The sequence below is a fragment of the Centroberyx gerrardi genome, chromosome 1 (genome assembly GCF_048128805.1).
Source record: "Centroberyx gerrardi isolate f3 chromosome 1, fCenGer3.hap1.cur.20231027, whole genome shotgun sequence".
NCBI lineage: Eukaryota > Metazoa > Chordata > Actinopteri > Beryciformes > Berycidae > Centroberyx > Centroberyx gerrardi.
This window is the reverse complement of record NC_135997.1, coordinates 7,374,563-7,391,262: the sequence shown is the minus strand read 5'-3', so window position 1 is coordinate 7,391,262 and position 16,700 is coordinate 7,374,563. Positions and strand designations below refer to the sequence as shown.

General features: G+C 45.6%; 1 protein-coding gene across 6 annotated transcripts in view; it reads left to right on the top strand.

Moving 5' to 3' along the window:
- Window positions 1–1,463: 1,463 nt before the first annotated feature.
- The window catches only part of tle3b (TLE family member 3, transcriptional corepressor b), a 31,460-nt gene continuing 16,223 nt past the window's right edge, over window positions 1,464–16,700 (top strand). For 2 of the 6 annotated variants that reach the window (XM_071915683.2, XM_071915682.2), the window contains exons 1-8: window positions 1,464–1,872; window positions 2,428–2,653; window positions 3,298–3,398; window positions 3,742–3,805; window positions 5,577–5,621; window positions 12,079–12,141; window positions 12,633–12,707; window positions 15,574–15,609. In XM_071915683.2, coding sequence (XP_071771784.1) covers window positions 2,630–2,653; window positions 3,298–3,398; window positions 3,742–3,805; window positions 5,577–5,621; window positions 12,079–12,141; window positions 12,633–12,707; window positions 15,574–15,609 — 408 coding nt within the window. In that variant the 5' untranslated portion in view covers window positions 1,464–1,872; window positions 2,428–2,629. Of the gene's footprint in view, window positions 1,873–2,427; window positions 2,654–3,297; window positions 3,399–3,741; window positions 3,806–5,576; window positions 5,622–12,078; window positions 12,142–12,632; window positions 12,738–15,573; window positions 15,610–16,700 lie in introns of all 6 variants that reach the window. The other 4 variants (XM_078282843.1, XM_071915681.2, XM_071915685.2 and 1 more) reach the window with 2 other exon arrangements.

Sequence of the window (16,700 nt, the reverse complement as noted above, 5' to 3'; positions counted from 1 at the left end):
CAACTTAGAAATTCTAAGGAATAAACTAGTAAACTGATAAGCCACATGCCCAAGCTATCCAAACCCAGGCTACTGGAACTACTTCTGTAACAAGAGGGGAATACAAAAGCCATAGTCTTAAATTTAAATGGGGGCGACTAAATGGACACATAAACAAACAAATAAATACATTTTTAAAAGAAAATGAGGGCTGAAACAGATGACTGCAATGAGCCAATGTTTGAGCGAGGTAAAAGCTTTGTTTTGCAGCAAATGTATTCGTGGAGGAGGGGGGAAATCAAACTGATATTTAGCCCCTACTGGCTTTTTTTTCCTGCTTTTGTTTTATGCAAGGCTCTTTTTACCACATGGTAGTGACAGATTGTTTGAGCTGGAAGGAAAAGCCATTCGAAGCTAATTAAGCAGCCATTCCAGGCACTATTCGCAGGCAGGAGGGAGAGTAGCACAGGCATTTGTCAGCGCCGTACCCAACGTGGGTTTAATTGACAACTTGGGATCCTGACTGACAGCTTTTCCAGCGCTGGACCAATTGCAAAGCAGAGAGAAAGACAGCTGCGACACCATTGGATAAAAAGCAGTGAAGGAGGAAGAAGCCCCACGTGGGGTTGGGCATAGTGAGCAACACGTGATAGGCTGATATCCTCAGGCGCAGACGTGTTGTAGCCTACCTAGTGCTGCTGATATGAAAGCTTGTAGATGCTTGAGGTCTCGTTAGAAATAGGTCGATCAATTCAAATCACTCAAAAGACATTCTGTTATATAGATTAAGTGGTATTCACAGTTTTGGTTCACTTCTGTTCTTGAATGAATCATATGCGCTCTTCCTGTTCTTCGCATAGTAACAGGACTGTGCTTATTTCTTTTCTTTTACATCGCTACCTAAACGAGAGCAGTGTCCTTAGTGTGACCTCTCTATTTCAAAACTTACAGCATCAAGGTCACATTCAATAGACTAACCTTGGTTTACAGCTGTTCCTATAAGCATATCATTAAGGCATATCCCAGACCAGAACGTAATGCTTTAACAACGATGTAAGTAAGGTAGATTATAAATGGTGTATTACAGTAGGCCTATTCTTTCTTGTTCACACCAGGCCACTGCAGCTGAAACTGGTCTTAAATAGATATGCTTGTGATGATAAAACACCCGGCCTATACTGAAAATCCGAAACGCTGAACCACCGCCTGCAATGTACGGAAATATGAATTATCACCTTTGTTTTGAACAAGTTGTTGAATGCATTGTTGAATGTCAGCTCAGATCCAAAATGGCGAACATGTGAGGTCACATATCACTGTCCAATGAGATCAGCAGAGTCTTGCAAACCCCACGTGGGGAGATCGTACTGTGATTGGCCCACGCCGCTAAACTCCTTCGGAGAACCCAATTGGTTTGTGCAGGCCCTCTCTCGGCAGTCGGGTCCTCGTGTCAGTGCACAGTCTGTGTGTGGTACAGCGAGCGGCGGAGAAACTGGGTAAACCCGACGCAAGCTATCGGTATATTTCACAACGAGCGACATTTCCAACAATTAACCCCTTTTTTCGCGAAAAATTAATCTTTGGACTTATCGGGAGATTTGTGTACTACCATCGGATCTAATAACGGCTTTCTTTGAAGTTGTATGCGGTCAACAATTCGTCCCAATCTAGGGGTTTCCGACGTCCGACCGGACGGAGAGACGTTCTCCGCCCCAGGATCACCGGGGTTTCAGAGGACTCGCAAGGGGCAACAAGAAGTCCCTGAAAAACAGCGACTGGCATTTTTCCATATCGTTCTGTGGTGACGGTTACAAGTCAAGGATAGTGAGCATTCTGTCTGGATACTAAATATTACCTGTGCAGAAGAGAGGGGAGGAATCAGTCGAGACAAAGGTAAAAAGGGCGACATGAAGAGAGCCGCTAACAAGGCGGGTGGTGGTGGTGTGGCTTTATGGCAGCCGACTTTGAAAGCAGCAGCTCCTTGTATTTCTGATCTTCCGGACCACCAAAACAACCCTTGTGTCTGTTTTTTCCCCGTTGCGGAAGACTACTCATTAGCTTTACGCGAAAAACAAAACATCACGTCGTCGCTGGTGCGATCAAAAGTATCAACTTTGGAATCTATTTGATACATTGGATCAAACACGTTTGTTACAATGTTGCCTTCGACAGGCATTCTTGTTTGTTTCACTGTAGTGTAAATTGAGGCGACATACTTTTCTGGCAAAAAGAGACAAATATTTTGGGGAAAAAAATGCAAAAAGCCACCTTGACAATAAAATACTGTTTGATGATTTCGAGGGAACTGCAGGTCAGGGCTAAATCAGACCACCCCGATTAAGTTCATAAAGCCTTAATTCCTCTCACATCACAATTAAGGTGCGAGTCGCTTGCTGCATAAGTAATTCGGCTCATCAGCTATCTATGCCCCGTTTTCTGTTTGTTTAGGTACAAAGGATAGGCCGACAAGGACGAGGTGATATACCCAGTGATCGGGGTCGGAGTGTGCGCCTCACAGCCGAGAACAGGGCTTTGTCCGCCGCCATCCTGCGTGTACAGGGGAGGGGGTGGCGGTGATTTACCGCACCTTCACTGGGATTACGGGAAAAAGGAGAAATCACACCGAATTCCCTTGTGTAAAGGACTCGACATGTATCCACAAGGCCGGCATCCGGTAAGTAGCTCTCTTTGTCACTATTTGTAAATTGATGCAAACGCACCACCCTTCAAAGTAGCCTAATTAGCTCGTCAGAGGCGAGCTGCTGATCCCCACCTTACTATTTATGGTCTGCATGGTGCTGCTGAGGCGCTCCACTCTGGTAGCAGAGAAACTGGGAGAACCGTGTTTATTGGCAACAGGGTCAGAGCATTTGGTAGAAGTTATGAGAGCAGATCATCTCCTCCTGCTATAAACTGACTACATTTCTCGGGGCAGTGGAGTTACATTCTTGCGATGCTGCCGGGGTAATTGTCCTTTTTGCGCAGCACGCATAGAAATCCCACAGCGGGGTATGTTTTTTTTTTTCTCTGCCCCCATCATCATCATCATCCTCCTCTCCCTGCCTTCCCTGTAACATTACTTTGAGGAAGGATGCAGTGACCCGCCTCTGCCATCGCACACGCCGTTGAGTGAAAGCGGCTCCTCTCACCGCCAGGCAGGAAGGGCTCTGGGGAATAAGAGCCACCGACAAAACCACCAGAAAAAAAACAAACCAGTTCACAAGGAAAGAGTGGGAGACTAGCGATGAGACTGTAGGGTGCGATCGCGTCATTTACACCTGTGGTATCATTGATATTTTTCCACCCTTGCATTTGCAGGCACCTCACCAGCCAGGACAGCCTGGTTTCAAGTTCACTGTGGCAGAGTCGTGCGACAGGATCAAAGACGAATTTCAGTTCCTGCAGGCCCAGTACCACAGGTAATGACTAAATAGCGTTGGCTTCCTGAAAAGAATAGGAAGAGGAAGCTGCCTCTGTTTTGTTCCATTTTGTAGCTTCATGCACTAGGTCTACATTGATATAACATGCTCTGCAAAGTTGGCTTTTTTGTGGCATATATGAAAATATACATTTTAAATCTTGTAGTTGTAACTGTGTAAAAGACCTGAGCCTAGTCAAGACATTGTTTGTTTTAATAGACATCAGCCTAATAAATACATTGATTTAATATAAGTATGTAACATCTATCATGCCTCTTCATGAATTAATTTAGCATTACTAATTAAGCCTAATTACATTTTCCCCTCCTCTCGCCCCTTAAAGTCTTAAAGTGGAGTACGATAAACTGGCCAACGAGAAGACAGAGATGCAGCGTCACTATGTCATGGTAAGGGGAATCGTCATGTAGCTGTGAATTTGATTTGAAGCCATATCCTTCCTTTTTAGCCTGAGGTGAACAATCACAGGTGGTGCAGCCAGCCCTGGTGTTTTGCAAAGGCCATGTTAGCATTTGTCGCTGCTCAGTATTGTTGACTCACCCCTGTGTTTTGATTGGATAAGAAAGGGCAGGGTGTGGGGGAGTTGAAACTCCAGCAGGGGTCAAATGTTCTACCATTGATTGTGGGGTGTGACGCCCCCTCCCTCCCCTCCCATGGCCCCGGGGTCCCCTTTATGACCCCCCCACACCCCTCCCTCTTCCTCACACACCCACCCTTCCCCATGACCCACTAGGGGTTAATGACTGGTCTGCTGGCTTTGTGCATGAATCAGATTGTTTCTGGGAGGTTTTATTTTTATTTTTTTAACTCTCCCAAGGTGAGCCGTAGGGCCCTTCAGACACTTCTGACACACCCAGGCTCAGTCTTAGAGTTGGGGAGGGTTTGTGTGTCTTGACAGATAATAGGTGACTTAGTGAAAATTTGGAGTGTGACATTTCGCTTTGTCGTTATATATATTAGCCTTTGTTATACTAATGTCAGCCAACGGTATTACCTTTTGATGTAAACCACACTTGTGGACTGAGATCCCCCCCCCCCCCCCCCCCAGGTGCTTGATTTCTATCAAAGTGCTGCAGTGCTGTGAAAGGGTTAAATGTAAAACTGCTCCAACACTGCAATTAAAACATCTTGCATTCAGTTCAAAGCTCCCCGCTGATCAAATGGAGACAAAGGAATCCGTGCCTCTGCGCTTACTGTTTTACTGCAACATCAATCCAACTCAAAGGTTCTTGTTAATGCAAGAAAAGCCACTGTGTGTGTGTGTGTGTGGAAAAAGAACCAAGTCAATCCTTATCTGACAAGTGATGTAACTAAGAGCACACTCTTAGTTTGTGTATGCGCGTGCTTATCTTGTTTGTACATGGAAGGATTGACTTTAACCAAACGCAGCAGTACGTTTGTTAAATATTATTTTCTCTTCGAGGAACCAGAAGGTGGTGGTGGGAGTAGCTATAATAAATGGAAGCTGTGTGTTCGATAAACAAGACAGACAAATGACATAGTTTATAGTTTATATCTGTCGGTTTTATTATCAGTAGATAATGTCGTTTTTAATTGTAGTACTAGCCTTGTCCCTGGTTTTTGGAAGCCATATCTTCCTGGACAGCGTTGGAATTCAAAGATTAGCAGTGCTCAGTAGAAGTCAATGGGAACAGTGGCCAACAGTCTGTCTGCTATGGCCGCGAAGGGTCAAGTGCATAAAGTTGTCAACCTCTCGGGGTGATGTCAGTCTGTTTTCATGACCCACTCCATATGCTGCACCCGGTATCCAAATTGGCAGGCGGCCTTTTATCGTTTGCATGCTTTACAGTTCAGGTAATGATGTCAAACCAGGGGGCCACCATCTTTACATACTTGCTGCACTAACTCTTGGCTCTGTAATATAGTACAAAGAAACAAAAAGAGCTGTGGAGCTGTTGGAGTAGAGAAGTGTAAATCAGTAACATGTTAATGGTTTTTTGCTGTTCAGTAATCTCCATATAGTGGTCAAAAGAAAGGGAGAGAAGCAAGAAAGAGTGTAGATCGTCTTGCCTCTGTTTACTTATATCTTTGATTCAGTATACAAATTAAGATGTGTTATTGGGAAGTCTTGTAAATTAAGATTATTGTTGTACAGTGAAATTTCTAATGTATTAATGTTTTTCCTTCTCTATTTTACAGTACTATGAGATGTCCTATGGACTCAACATTGAGATGCACAAACAGGTATGTAGCCATGTCAGGGACGGTCTGTGTAAAGCCAAAACAATATTTTTTTTTTCAATAACTGAGGAATGCATACACACACACACACACACACACACACACACAGACACAAACATGTATACACACACCTGACCTTAGTTTCTACCCTCATCCTGAAATGCCTTCAGGAGGCACACACATACTGACTTCCTGCAGTGAAAATGCTGACAGGCTAAACAACACGAAGGGCACACTGCCTGATGGGGATGGTTTGATAAGATTAAAGTGAAGTATTTGGCAGACAGTCTGAGAGGATGTGTTTTTGTGTGGTTTGTCCTTCTGTGTGTGTGTGTGTGTGTCTGTGCGCGCATATGCCTGCACTATTGAGTGCGTGTGCGTGTGCATGCACACGTCTAGAGCGGAGTCCTGCTCAGTCTGCCTCCCCAGTGCCAGCCAGGCTAAAAGCTCATTAGTTCAGCTGCCACCCAGCACTGGGCATCACACTGCAGTGGAAAGACTTGACTGGGGATGAATAGGGCTAAAATATCAGCAGTTCCATCCACACTGCCCGAGGAGCCGTTTCAATAGAGTGGAGGCATTGGAGGATAGAGCGCCGGTTACGCTAAAAGCATCTTAGCCCTATATATGCCGGTGGGTTTTCACATTAGGCTTCCAATAGAGCTGTAGCGGAAGTGGTTATTTAGTTTTTTTTTGTCCTGTAAACCCGTAAAACTCTAGCTTGATCCTGCTGTGTCCTGAGTTTGGGCAGCAGGGTGGCATAGTGTTTGGGGAGACTGTTATTCTACCGAAAGGCAAGAATCCATCCACCCTGCTGAAGTGTCCTTGAGCAAGACACTGAATCCCTCCCGGCTCCAGTGACGCTATTCTGTAGCTGACTCAGTCTCTGAGTCCCTGTAGAAGGGAGCAAGCGAAAAAAGACTCTCCTCTTCGGGGATCAATAGAGTATCACAAAACAGCCAGATTCCACTTGTTTACACTGTAAAACGACTCTGTTCGGCTAAAGATCTCACCAAAGCCAGATGTATAAGCCACATTTTCATTTGTGTTAACAGGACTCAACATAATCTTTTATTCTATTGACTTACAAGGGGGAAAAAAAGATTAGCTTAGTCTCAGGATGCTTTTTAGAAGCCCCTCTTTTATCTTTCTACCCTTAGATTTCCATTTTCCTCTCGTCATAAACTGTCTTCTGTCTTCCTATATTTCCATCAGCCACCTTTGCCTCTTCAATTCTTTTCCGCCTCCTCCCCTGTGCCCTTATGTCTCTTCATTGCTTCCCCCTCCTCTATCCACCCACCCGACCCCCCACCCCCTCCAATGGTGTGATGTGAATGATGGCCCTCGTGTCATTAGCTGTGTGATATGATGTATGAGGAATGGGTGTGCGTCAGGGAGGAGGGGCAGAGATGAAGAGAGGTGGGGTGGAGGCTTCATGGCCCTCAGATCTAGAAGGTTAATGGCATCGGCGGGAGGGTGGCCCAGTTTGAAGAGCCGCGCGCTGCACAATTCATCAGGCGTAGACGTTTTGTGTAGGCACGGCGTGTGTGGGTGTGGGTGTGTGTGAATGGATGCTGAGTGTGTGTGCTAACTAGGTGTGTTTCTGTTTATCAAGGAGCTTGCTGCCTCTCACCCCCTCCCCATTTTTGAGCGGTTCCTGTCGGGCACTTATCACTAACAGGGAGGTTGAAGCAATGCGGGGTGGGGGCGGGTGCTGCTGGTGGTGAGTGGGTGGGTGGGTGGGTGGGGGAGTGGACAGTACAAGGAAAAGAAAGAGAGAGAAGGAGACAGGAAGGGAGGGAGGGACCCCGGGGCAAACGGGCTAATCGACTGGTCTTCTCCCGTGCATCTCCTTTGTTTATCAATAAGCCCGATGGAGTCGACGGAGGGCTGTGAATAATGCATGATTCCCTCCACCTCCCCTCCCCTCCCCTTCTCCCATCCCTGGTGAACGGGTGTTTGTGATGACATCAGCGAGAGGTAAACAGACAGCCTTTGGCTGTCCCCGTTATTGGAAGGAAGGGAGGGAGGGCTGGATTATTGGATGCAGGCAGGCATATTACTTCCCTTGTGTTGAAGATTTATTGCGTAGTGGAGAAAACATGGTAAACTCACTTTGTGTCGTTGCCTCTGGAGAGCTACAAAGCTGGGTTGAAAAGCAGGAGGATGAGCGGACACATATGCACATATAAATAAATACTCATATCCCTTACATGGTAATACCCGTTGTCTTTTTATGCACACACACACACACAGAGTAATTCAAGGTCTAATAGACACACAGATTCCCCTGCCCTACTGATGAGCTGAGTGGTTGCTAGCGAGGGGATCTCTGTGGCTGCCAGGGGGGTGATTTGTTTTGACAGCGTCTCTTATGATGGCAAAGAGTGCAGGGCGGAGGTAATCACCCTCGCTTGCTGTCAATAAGTGATTTTAATTAGCGCAGCTCATTAGGCTGCCTCAGCAACGTGCCCCGCTGACTCGTGGTGAGAGATTTTGTGTGTGTGTGTGTGGGGGGGTTACTCTGTTATTCACTACCTCTGTTCTGACTCGGTCCCTGTTTGTCTCTGTTGTAACCTTAGTTTCAATCTTCACATCCTGCCTATGTTTTGATTTCGGCTCTCTCCTGAGAGAAACTATCATACTGGAAAGGCTGGCTGACAAAACGCCGATTTATTTACACAATGTACTCAAGTTAGAAAATTCAATGACCTAACGACACATAAATAGAAAACAATTACCAATTCCTCTCTCCTTGCCATTTTTCACCTGTATAGCCAGCTTGGATAATTGCATCCAATACCCAGTTTTTTGCTGTTTTGTTTTTAGGTGTCCATTTTATGTGTGTGTGTATCCATTTCTTCACCCCACTTGTTGATAACAAGGTTTCATACTGTCCAGAGCGAGTGTGTGAATGGAGTAAAGAGAGGGAAAGTGGTTTATCAAGGAGAGTCGTGTCTGTTTCCTGGATTGAGGAAGAGGGTGAAAGGAGGAGCAGAGGGAGAGAGACGGAGAGCTTGTGCAAATGAATAATTTATACAGGATTCCTGGAATTATTTGCCAAGGTGATGATGGCCGACTTGTCTCTAAGCCAAAACAAACTGACTAGGAGAACACACACACACACACACACACACTCAAGGGAGGTTGACGAGGTTACTAGAGGCTGTGAAACATGCTTCATTATGATAGCCAGGCAAGGAGTGCTGGTAGAAGGTGCTACATAATTAGTGTTTGGGTGTGTGTTTACTCAACCAGCTGATGATGGTTTTGTGTGTCGTAGTGCTGATGTGGTGAAATGGAAGAAAAGGCTTTTTTATGTATCTCTACATCTCCATAGCGTACCTTAAGAGGAGAGTTATGGAAAATATTGTCTACACGGTGGTTCCAACCTTAATGAAATTGGATGTAATTTGTCGGAAAATGGCCCATTTAAGTGTGCCTCGCTACAGAAAAAGGTGTGGGCTTAGTTCTTTGTGTTTAAGCTCAAAATAGATACAGTATATGTGCATGTGCAACATATTCTTCATACATTTGTAATGAACGAGATACCTCTTAGTGCCTTTTCCTTCCTCTGCTCTGGCTGAGAAGATAATTCCCAAACAGCCATCTCTTTCTCTCCCCATCATATGCCACTTGTTTTCCTCGCCAATTGAATCCTCGTCAGAGACTCTCCTCTCCACTCGGGGGCTAATGCCTGGAGCGACAAACAGCCAAATGGCTTTCAACGCACCATTGACAGGGGGACGCAATGGAGAGAGAGCCTCTCCAAGCGCTGGCGCTACTAGACAACCCTGAGTACCTGTAATTGTGGAGCTGCAGTGAAAAGCCTCTGCCGGCTCAAGGGCTTCTGTTTTCTGTGGCTTTAAGTGACAATAAACTCTTATTTCCAGCGCCTGTCTCTGCAGCTAAAAGCACTCTGGGAAAATAGTGCCTCCAAAGGAAAGTGGAAGTCATTTAAGAGTGCTGCGAGTCATTGGATGTGATGTATTTTCAGGATTTCTTTTTTTGCCTTCAACATGGCTGTCAAAATGTCGTGTAAATAAGGCATAGGTCCATTTCCTGAGCTTCTATTCACCCTCCTAAACAAGTATAAACTTGAATGTGTCAGAACAGAGTGGAATGACTACATTTGAAAAGCAAGGATGAGATGTAGCTGATAAACCCAGCGGCTCAGTTGGTTAGTCTGGTATGGGGGGTTTACGTTCTCCAGGTTGACATGTGTGAGTCATGACGTTTGGCATAATGTTCTCTTGAATTCTAGCCGAGATATGACGGGCAAAATATACGGTCATGTGAATCAGCATGGCCGATAATTAGGCCACAAAAGCAAAACAAAAGGGATGCAAGGGAAGTCTGCGCCATTGTTTGATTTCCTGGCTCCAAATCAATCTTTTAACTCTGGGGTAAATTTTCAGGGAAGCCAGGGGTTTGGGAACATTTAACCTTAAAAAACCCCGAGCGCAGCCCAGAGGGGTCTCAGCTGTCCAAGCACCTGGCGTTCCAGCTCGCCTTTCAGAATGAACCTTTGAAAGGAATCTGCGTGTGATCTTGTGTGTGTGTGTGTGTGTGTGTGTGTGTTACCACAGCACACTAAACGATACAGTACAAAAGGCCGAGTGCACCTAAATTCCATGCATGTTTTTTGTTTTAAATAATGACTTTGGAGTGGTGATTAATTGTGGAAACATGGCAGATGAATGCCTTTCATAGTGTTCTTTTGCTTTTCATTAGTTTACGGTGTGGGTTTTGTGTTATTGGTGCTATAATAGTCGAGTGTATAGGCATACCGCTGTTTCCTACAAGCCCCATGTTGCTCCCCTTGCAGCCATTTCCAGAGGAGTGGTGTGATATTGAAACACTCTAATCCTTCTGTGTGTCATTGTATCTAGCCCCCGCTAATGATCATGGCTTATGAGTCTCCATAGAGCTACCCCCCTTCTCTCTCTGTGTCAGACCCCCCCAGCCCCCCCCCCCCCCCCAGCGCTGTCTGTCTCTCTCTACAAACCCTGACCCCCCCCACTCCTTCACCCCCCACCGCCCCACTCCCAGTTATCCCTCATTAATTTCCCGTGCCGATCAGATCGACAGGCCGAAAATTCAATTTAATGACCTGCCTCTGTGCGCCTAATATGATTTTACAGGCTGTTCTGGTCAGGGGCCCCGGCCCAATTTACATAACGATCAGCCGCGCCAGATAGCGTTGCCCCAGCAACAGAAAGAGGGGGAAGATGAGAGCGAGTAGGAGGGAGGGAGGGAGGGAGGGCACAGGGGAGAGTTGGGGAGATTAGTAGGGAGGGGTGTGATGGAGGCTGGATGGAGAGAGAGGAAGCACAGTGGGCCTAAGGTCAGACAGGGGGTTGGGAGATAATTCCTGACAGGCCAGCAAAGGTCTCCCCCCCCCCCCCCCCCCCTCCTCCCCTCCTCTTTCCCTCTTTCCCTGTCTCTCCTCTCCAAACTGAAAAGAGTGACACCATAGTTGTGCCAAAGGCCAGTGGCACCTCCTGTCCTCGTTTCTACCTTCTTCCTCCTCCCCTCCCCTCCCCTCCCCTCCCCTCTCTCCCTTTCACAGTCAAACAAGGTTAAGGGAGAAAATGAGTGGAATGCACCAGCATAAAAAAAAAAACGGCGGGAAAGACCCCTTCACCCCATACACACCTGCTGGGCCATCCACCCCTAATCCCTCAGAATCAATTAGTTCACCTCCCCCGCTTCAGTCAAACCACATTACCTTCGTGTCAAATCAGAGGTTTTCACTTCGCCATCCGTTCTTCCCCCCTCCAGTTTACTCTCTCTCCTTTATTCTCTCTCTACTTCTGTGTCCCTCTCCTCCTCCCCCTCCTTTCTCTCTCTCTCTCTGCGGAAACTAGAGATTTTAAAAAGGAAATGGGTTTGGGCGGGATGTCTTGGGACATTCAAGTGCTGTAGGCGGGCGGCACAGCATATCCATTTGTCCAAACGCAGCACTGTAAAGTGCTCTATGCAAGACTAGCCCCGCAGTATCATCTTACTCTCCCAGCTAATATTCCTTGGTCGATACCAATGATGCCTCTGATAGATAGGGCCAGTGAGTTAACCTGTCTGCTTTATATCTCCGGCCTGCCCCACCCCCCTCTCTCTGAGCCGTAATTATGAAGTATGGCCCTCGTTAGGGTCTCTCCAGCCAGATGGTATTAGCATATTTCAGCCTCCTAATGAAATAAGGGCCCAGTCTAATGGAGGCAGGAGAGAGGGCGAACCAAATTTGTTCTAAGGCGGTTCCCATTTAGTTAAGAAATACATGGTCTTTCCAGATGGACTTGGCAATGATGTGTGTGTGCGTGTGTTTGCACAGATGCACATAGTTTTGTTTATATCTATTGTGTCCAAGTAGTCTAGCTACTTAATTTCTAGAGGTACCCTTGGCATGGTATATATCCAAAGTCTACCATTCTAATATTTTCTCTCTCTTTCCTTGCAGACTGAGATTGCCAAACGTCTCAACGCAATCCTGGCTCAGATCATGCCCTTCTTGTCACAAGAGGTGAGTGTCACCCCAGCTGGCAGCGTTTTGAAGCCGGATCGAAACTGAAAATCATCTTATTCACCAAGTACAGTCAATGCACAGGAATTGTCTTGGTGGTGTTAGTGACGGTGGAGGGAAATATCAACAGCTAAAGTACTATAGTAACCCAAGTACACACTGACACACGGGCCTCTCAAACAGCACAAGACATACAGTACATGCATACTGTACATAACCTGTCACTCTACAAATATACTACCAGCATTCATGCTATGTGCATTCATACGTGGTGGACAGTATGGTTGTAGCTGAGAGGGACGTAGAGTATATTGGGCCATTGTACTATGAGATAGTTGAACACTATGGAGGATGGGTATATTTCCTTAGGCTAAATTGCATAGACCAAGATCAACCGACAGCTCAAGACAGGATGACAGCTTATTTCAGTCTTTTGAAACAATTCGTTTCCTTTCCATCAGTAATCTAATGTTTGTGTTTGTGTGTTGTAGCATCAACAGCAGGTGGCCCAGGCTGTTGAGCGGGCTAAGCAGGTGACTATGACTGAGCTGAATGCCATCATCGGGGTACGTGGACTTCCCAATCTGCCTCTCACCGTGTGTATACCCCTCTTCTTCTCATTTGACCTCAGGCCAGGGGCAAACCTGCATACACAGAGGGGGACCGGCACTAAAATACAGACATATAGGCTATTCATGTGCTACATTATGACTATGGATCTACTTCACCTTAATATGCCTCAGCTGAGGTGTTCAGGTGTTGGGTTAAGTCATTCAGTTTGCGTGTTGACGTTTGCCTGAGGAAGGGCAATGGATTCAGGAGGAGGAATAGGGATGAAAAGGGAGCGAGAATATCTTAGCGTATTAATCACCTTCATTTTCTTCCTCCTGTCTTTAGTTCTTGTGAGTATTTTGGCCTTCATACTTACTGCCAATGCCATCTCCCCTTCCCTTGTGCAGGATTGCCCCTGTCCCCAGTGGTTTATTATGTGTTTTTTTAATTTGAATTCACAATGTTTGTAATGCACTGTCAATATCATGTTCACCGCTTTAATTTCTCTGATTGTCTTGGTTACCATGACTTGTCTGCACTCGGTGTGCAGTCCCTCACAGTTCAGCTCTGCTCTGACTGAGTGATTTTCTCGTCTTAGGCAGTGTAGGCAGTCTCAGAACATCTGATATAACATTGGCAAGGCTATGATCAGATCATGGTGTTTGTCTCAGGTTTCACTTTGGCTGGACTTTAATTGGATAAGAGGTTCCAGCCAACAGGCTTGCCCCTACCTCTGACCCAATAGCAGAAGGAATTAGACCGGTCAGAACAGGACACGCATTGTGATTGGAACAGAGATTAGAGCAGTATGGACTTAGCGGATACTGAACATTTGTAAGGTGTTGTGGCTAAAGGATTTACGTCTGGTCCAGTGTTATTCCTCAGTGGGCTTTTTGGTCTGGGAAAACCCGAGGTCTTTAACAAGTTATTATTTTTTTATCCTTAGTAGTGTTAAAACGTATATTTTCTTCTGACTGATACAATTAGAACGGATTTAGAGCCTTTGAAGCTGTGTAAACTGCCATAGAGCAAAGGAGGGCACTTCAAAAGCCTAACAGTTATTGACCTTTAATTACAGACACAACCCTGAAGGCCCAGCCTCCTTGCCCCTCACAGTCCACCCTATGGCCAAGTAGACTTTTTAGTGATTTGGTTTCCCACTCTCGCAGAACATCTCCATCTGCTCTTATTTAAAAACTAGAAGGCTAGCTGGTTTTTAATAGCCTGCCTGGGCCCAGATGGATAACTGACCCTTTTGATTAGCCCTCTGTAGCAGAGGTTAGTCAGCGGTTAGCTAGTCCCAGTAGTAGGGGTCGAGTCTAATGAGAGGCAGATATCGAAATTCGATTAAGGTAAATGAGCCAGGAGCACAACCCCCTGTTTTCAAGGTAATTGCTTCCTCTCTCCTCTGTTTTCAACCGACCAACCAGCTCAGTGAGACTGTCCACCGCAGGAGTGACCCGTCCCCTTCCTCCATTAAGAGAGGGCAGGGCCACCAGCCCAACAGCTTTGCCAGAACACACGCACACACACACATGCGCACACACATACAGGAAAACAGTCTTTAATTAGTTGGACGAAGACATGGCAGGTGATCAATCTCCATGTTTCCCTAGTGTGAGTGAGGGAGTGGTGGGGGGTGTCTTGTCATTAAAGTTCCAATGATATTCAGAGACCAACAGGCTCTGGCAGTCTGCTACAGCAGTTAGATTAGAAAATAGATTGAGTGTGCGTGCACACATACACCCACCCACACACAGGGGCCACCTGGGGCGGTGTGTGTCAGTCTTACGTGAAGCAATATAAACTTTCTAATCTGCCCCCCCTTGCTGGAGGTGACCTCATTTCACTAGAGCTTCCACTCCCTAACCACGTTGGTAGTTTGCATTTTGTTAAAAATGTTAACACATTATGTTTTCATAATGTTTGACCTTTTAAAAAAACAAGTCCCCTAAAGCCCAAGTGAATTAGTTTGTGTTAAAGGTGCTGATAAGCTAAGGCATAGCTGCAAAATAGACCCCCCCCCCCCATAATGCTTCCTGTCTAAAATGACGGAGCTGTCCTTTGAACTACAGTTTCAGGCACAGGTTCCAGCCAGAGGGTTCATAAGATTGAGTTTGATTTGGCAAGTGTCATAGGTGCTGTCTCATTTCCATAGCTCTACCCTCATTTCCATAATTTCAACATAGTGCAAGATTGTACTCTGATAATGGTTAACAAGTCAGTTACAGCTGGTGTATTGCTTATCTATCACGGCAAACCCTTATGTAAATGCTAATCTGCAGGACACACAACGTAAAACAATACAATGCCTGGTTTTGTTTTTTCTGTAGTCCTGGTTCATTTGCTAACAACAATCTCCTCCCTGCCAACTTTGCATGTTTTATTTGGGTTTGCATATTTCATTTATTTTAGAGGGTAAAATTTCCATCTAGTTTGAGTATGTAGCCCTTTCAGAATAGTGTAGGTTTGCCTACAGTGACACATGGCTTGGCTTTACAACATCTACACATTCAGCAGCAGACAGGTAATGTTTACATACTGTACAGAGAAGTATCTCAGTGTTTCAGGATGTTACATAGATGGACCTATCCTGTTTGTTTTTTTTATCCTAGCTTTTTAGGCTTTTGTCTTTGAGGTCTTTTGAAGGACTGTTCATATCATTGAAGTTTTATTATTATATATTTTTTGTTGTTGTTATGAAAACAGGATACTAGCTTGAGACACCCAGCTTTACCTTTAGCAAGCAGTAGCTAATGCAGCTAGCTTAGTGTTAGCATTCTTTGTTTTGTTTTCAGCATCACCTACAGCTTGCTAGCATATCATTTGCATTGGCATCTGGCTGATTCTCTCCTCTTCTACTCTCTTTTGACTCAACAGCAGCAGCAGCCACATACTGTCTACCCAGCCTTCATGGTCAGTGTTTGGAGGGAGGGATGAAAAATAGAGAAACAATCTGTTGTTCAAGTGTGTTTGAATCGCTTGCCGCCGCCATTACATGTGTTTTTGTGAGGGGAGATGACGCCTGTTGGAGACGAAGCATGAATTGGGTGTGTCTGGATATTTGGCATCTTCTCCTTTGTCTGCCTTCCTCGATTGTCACAGATTTGATGAAAGAGCAGGCGATATCGACCGAACCTAGATAGCAATTTGACAGCTCTATATTTCTTTATCTGACACCATCAGAGAGCCTAACCTGAAACCCCTTTACTGCGTCTCAGTCCTATCCCAATACTTGAATCAATCAAGACTATTTTCAGCTTAGAATTTAGTCTGGGCTTTGTGGCGAGCATTGCAGGAAATGTGATGAGCTATAGAAGCTATTGTAGAGCACTGGATAGGTAGGTAATGTGGCGATCATTGCCAGACTTGTTAGCTAGTCTGCCAGCCGGTTTGTGCTGGTGGTGTTGATGCTTGTTCCACCTGACAGTACTGTTCTGCGGGGAGCCAGCTTCGCCTAGTTAACTTTAATTGCCTGTTTCCTGTGGAAGTTGCCTGAGCCGGGGCGGCATTTACACATAATGAAAAAAGATAAGTGTGAAACGAAGCCAGCTCTTTATCCATGAATATTGAATTGGAAGCAATTTATTTTCTGATTTTTTTTTTTTTTTTTTTTCCTTTCTCTTCTCCCCCTCTCCCCATCACCCCCCTCCACCACTCTCCTCAACCCTCCCTTTCCTCGTCTTTCCTCACTCCTCTCCTCAGCCGTGGTTCGCTAATGAGGCTTCTTGATAATGATCCCTGCACGCTTTTCCTCATTAGGCACACTCAATAGGGACGTCCCTGCCTCCATCCCTCGCTCGCTCTCTCTTTCATACTCCTGTTATTTTCTGATTCTCGCTCTCTCCCTCTTTTTCTTGTTCTGGCTGCCTCCTTTTTTTCCTTTGCTCGCTTTTCCTTTTTCACAACAAATAGGCCGCTCAGCACACCAGTATAATATCGATTAACAATACCGCCCCTCGGCTGCTTATATCCATTGTACGGTTCCAGGTCCAGCCCAACATAAT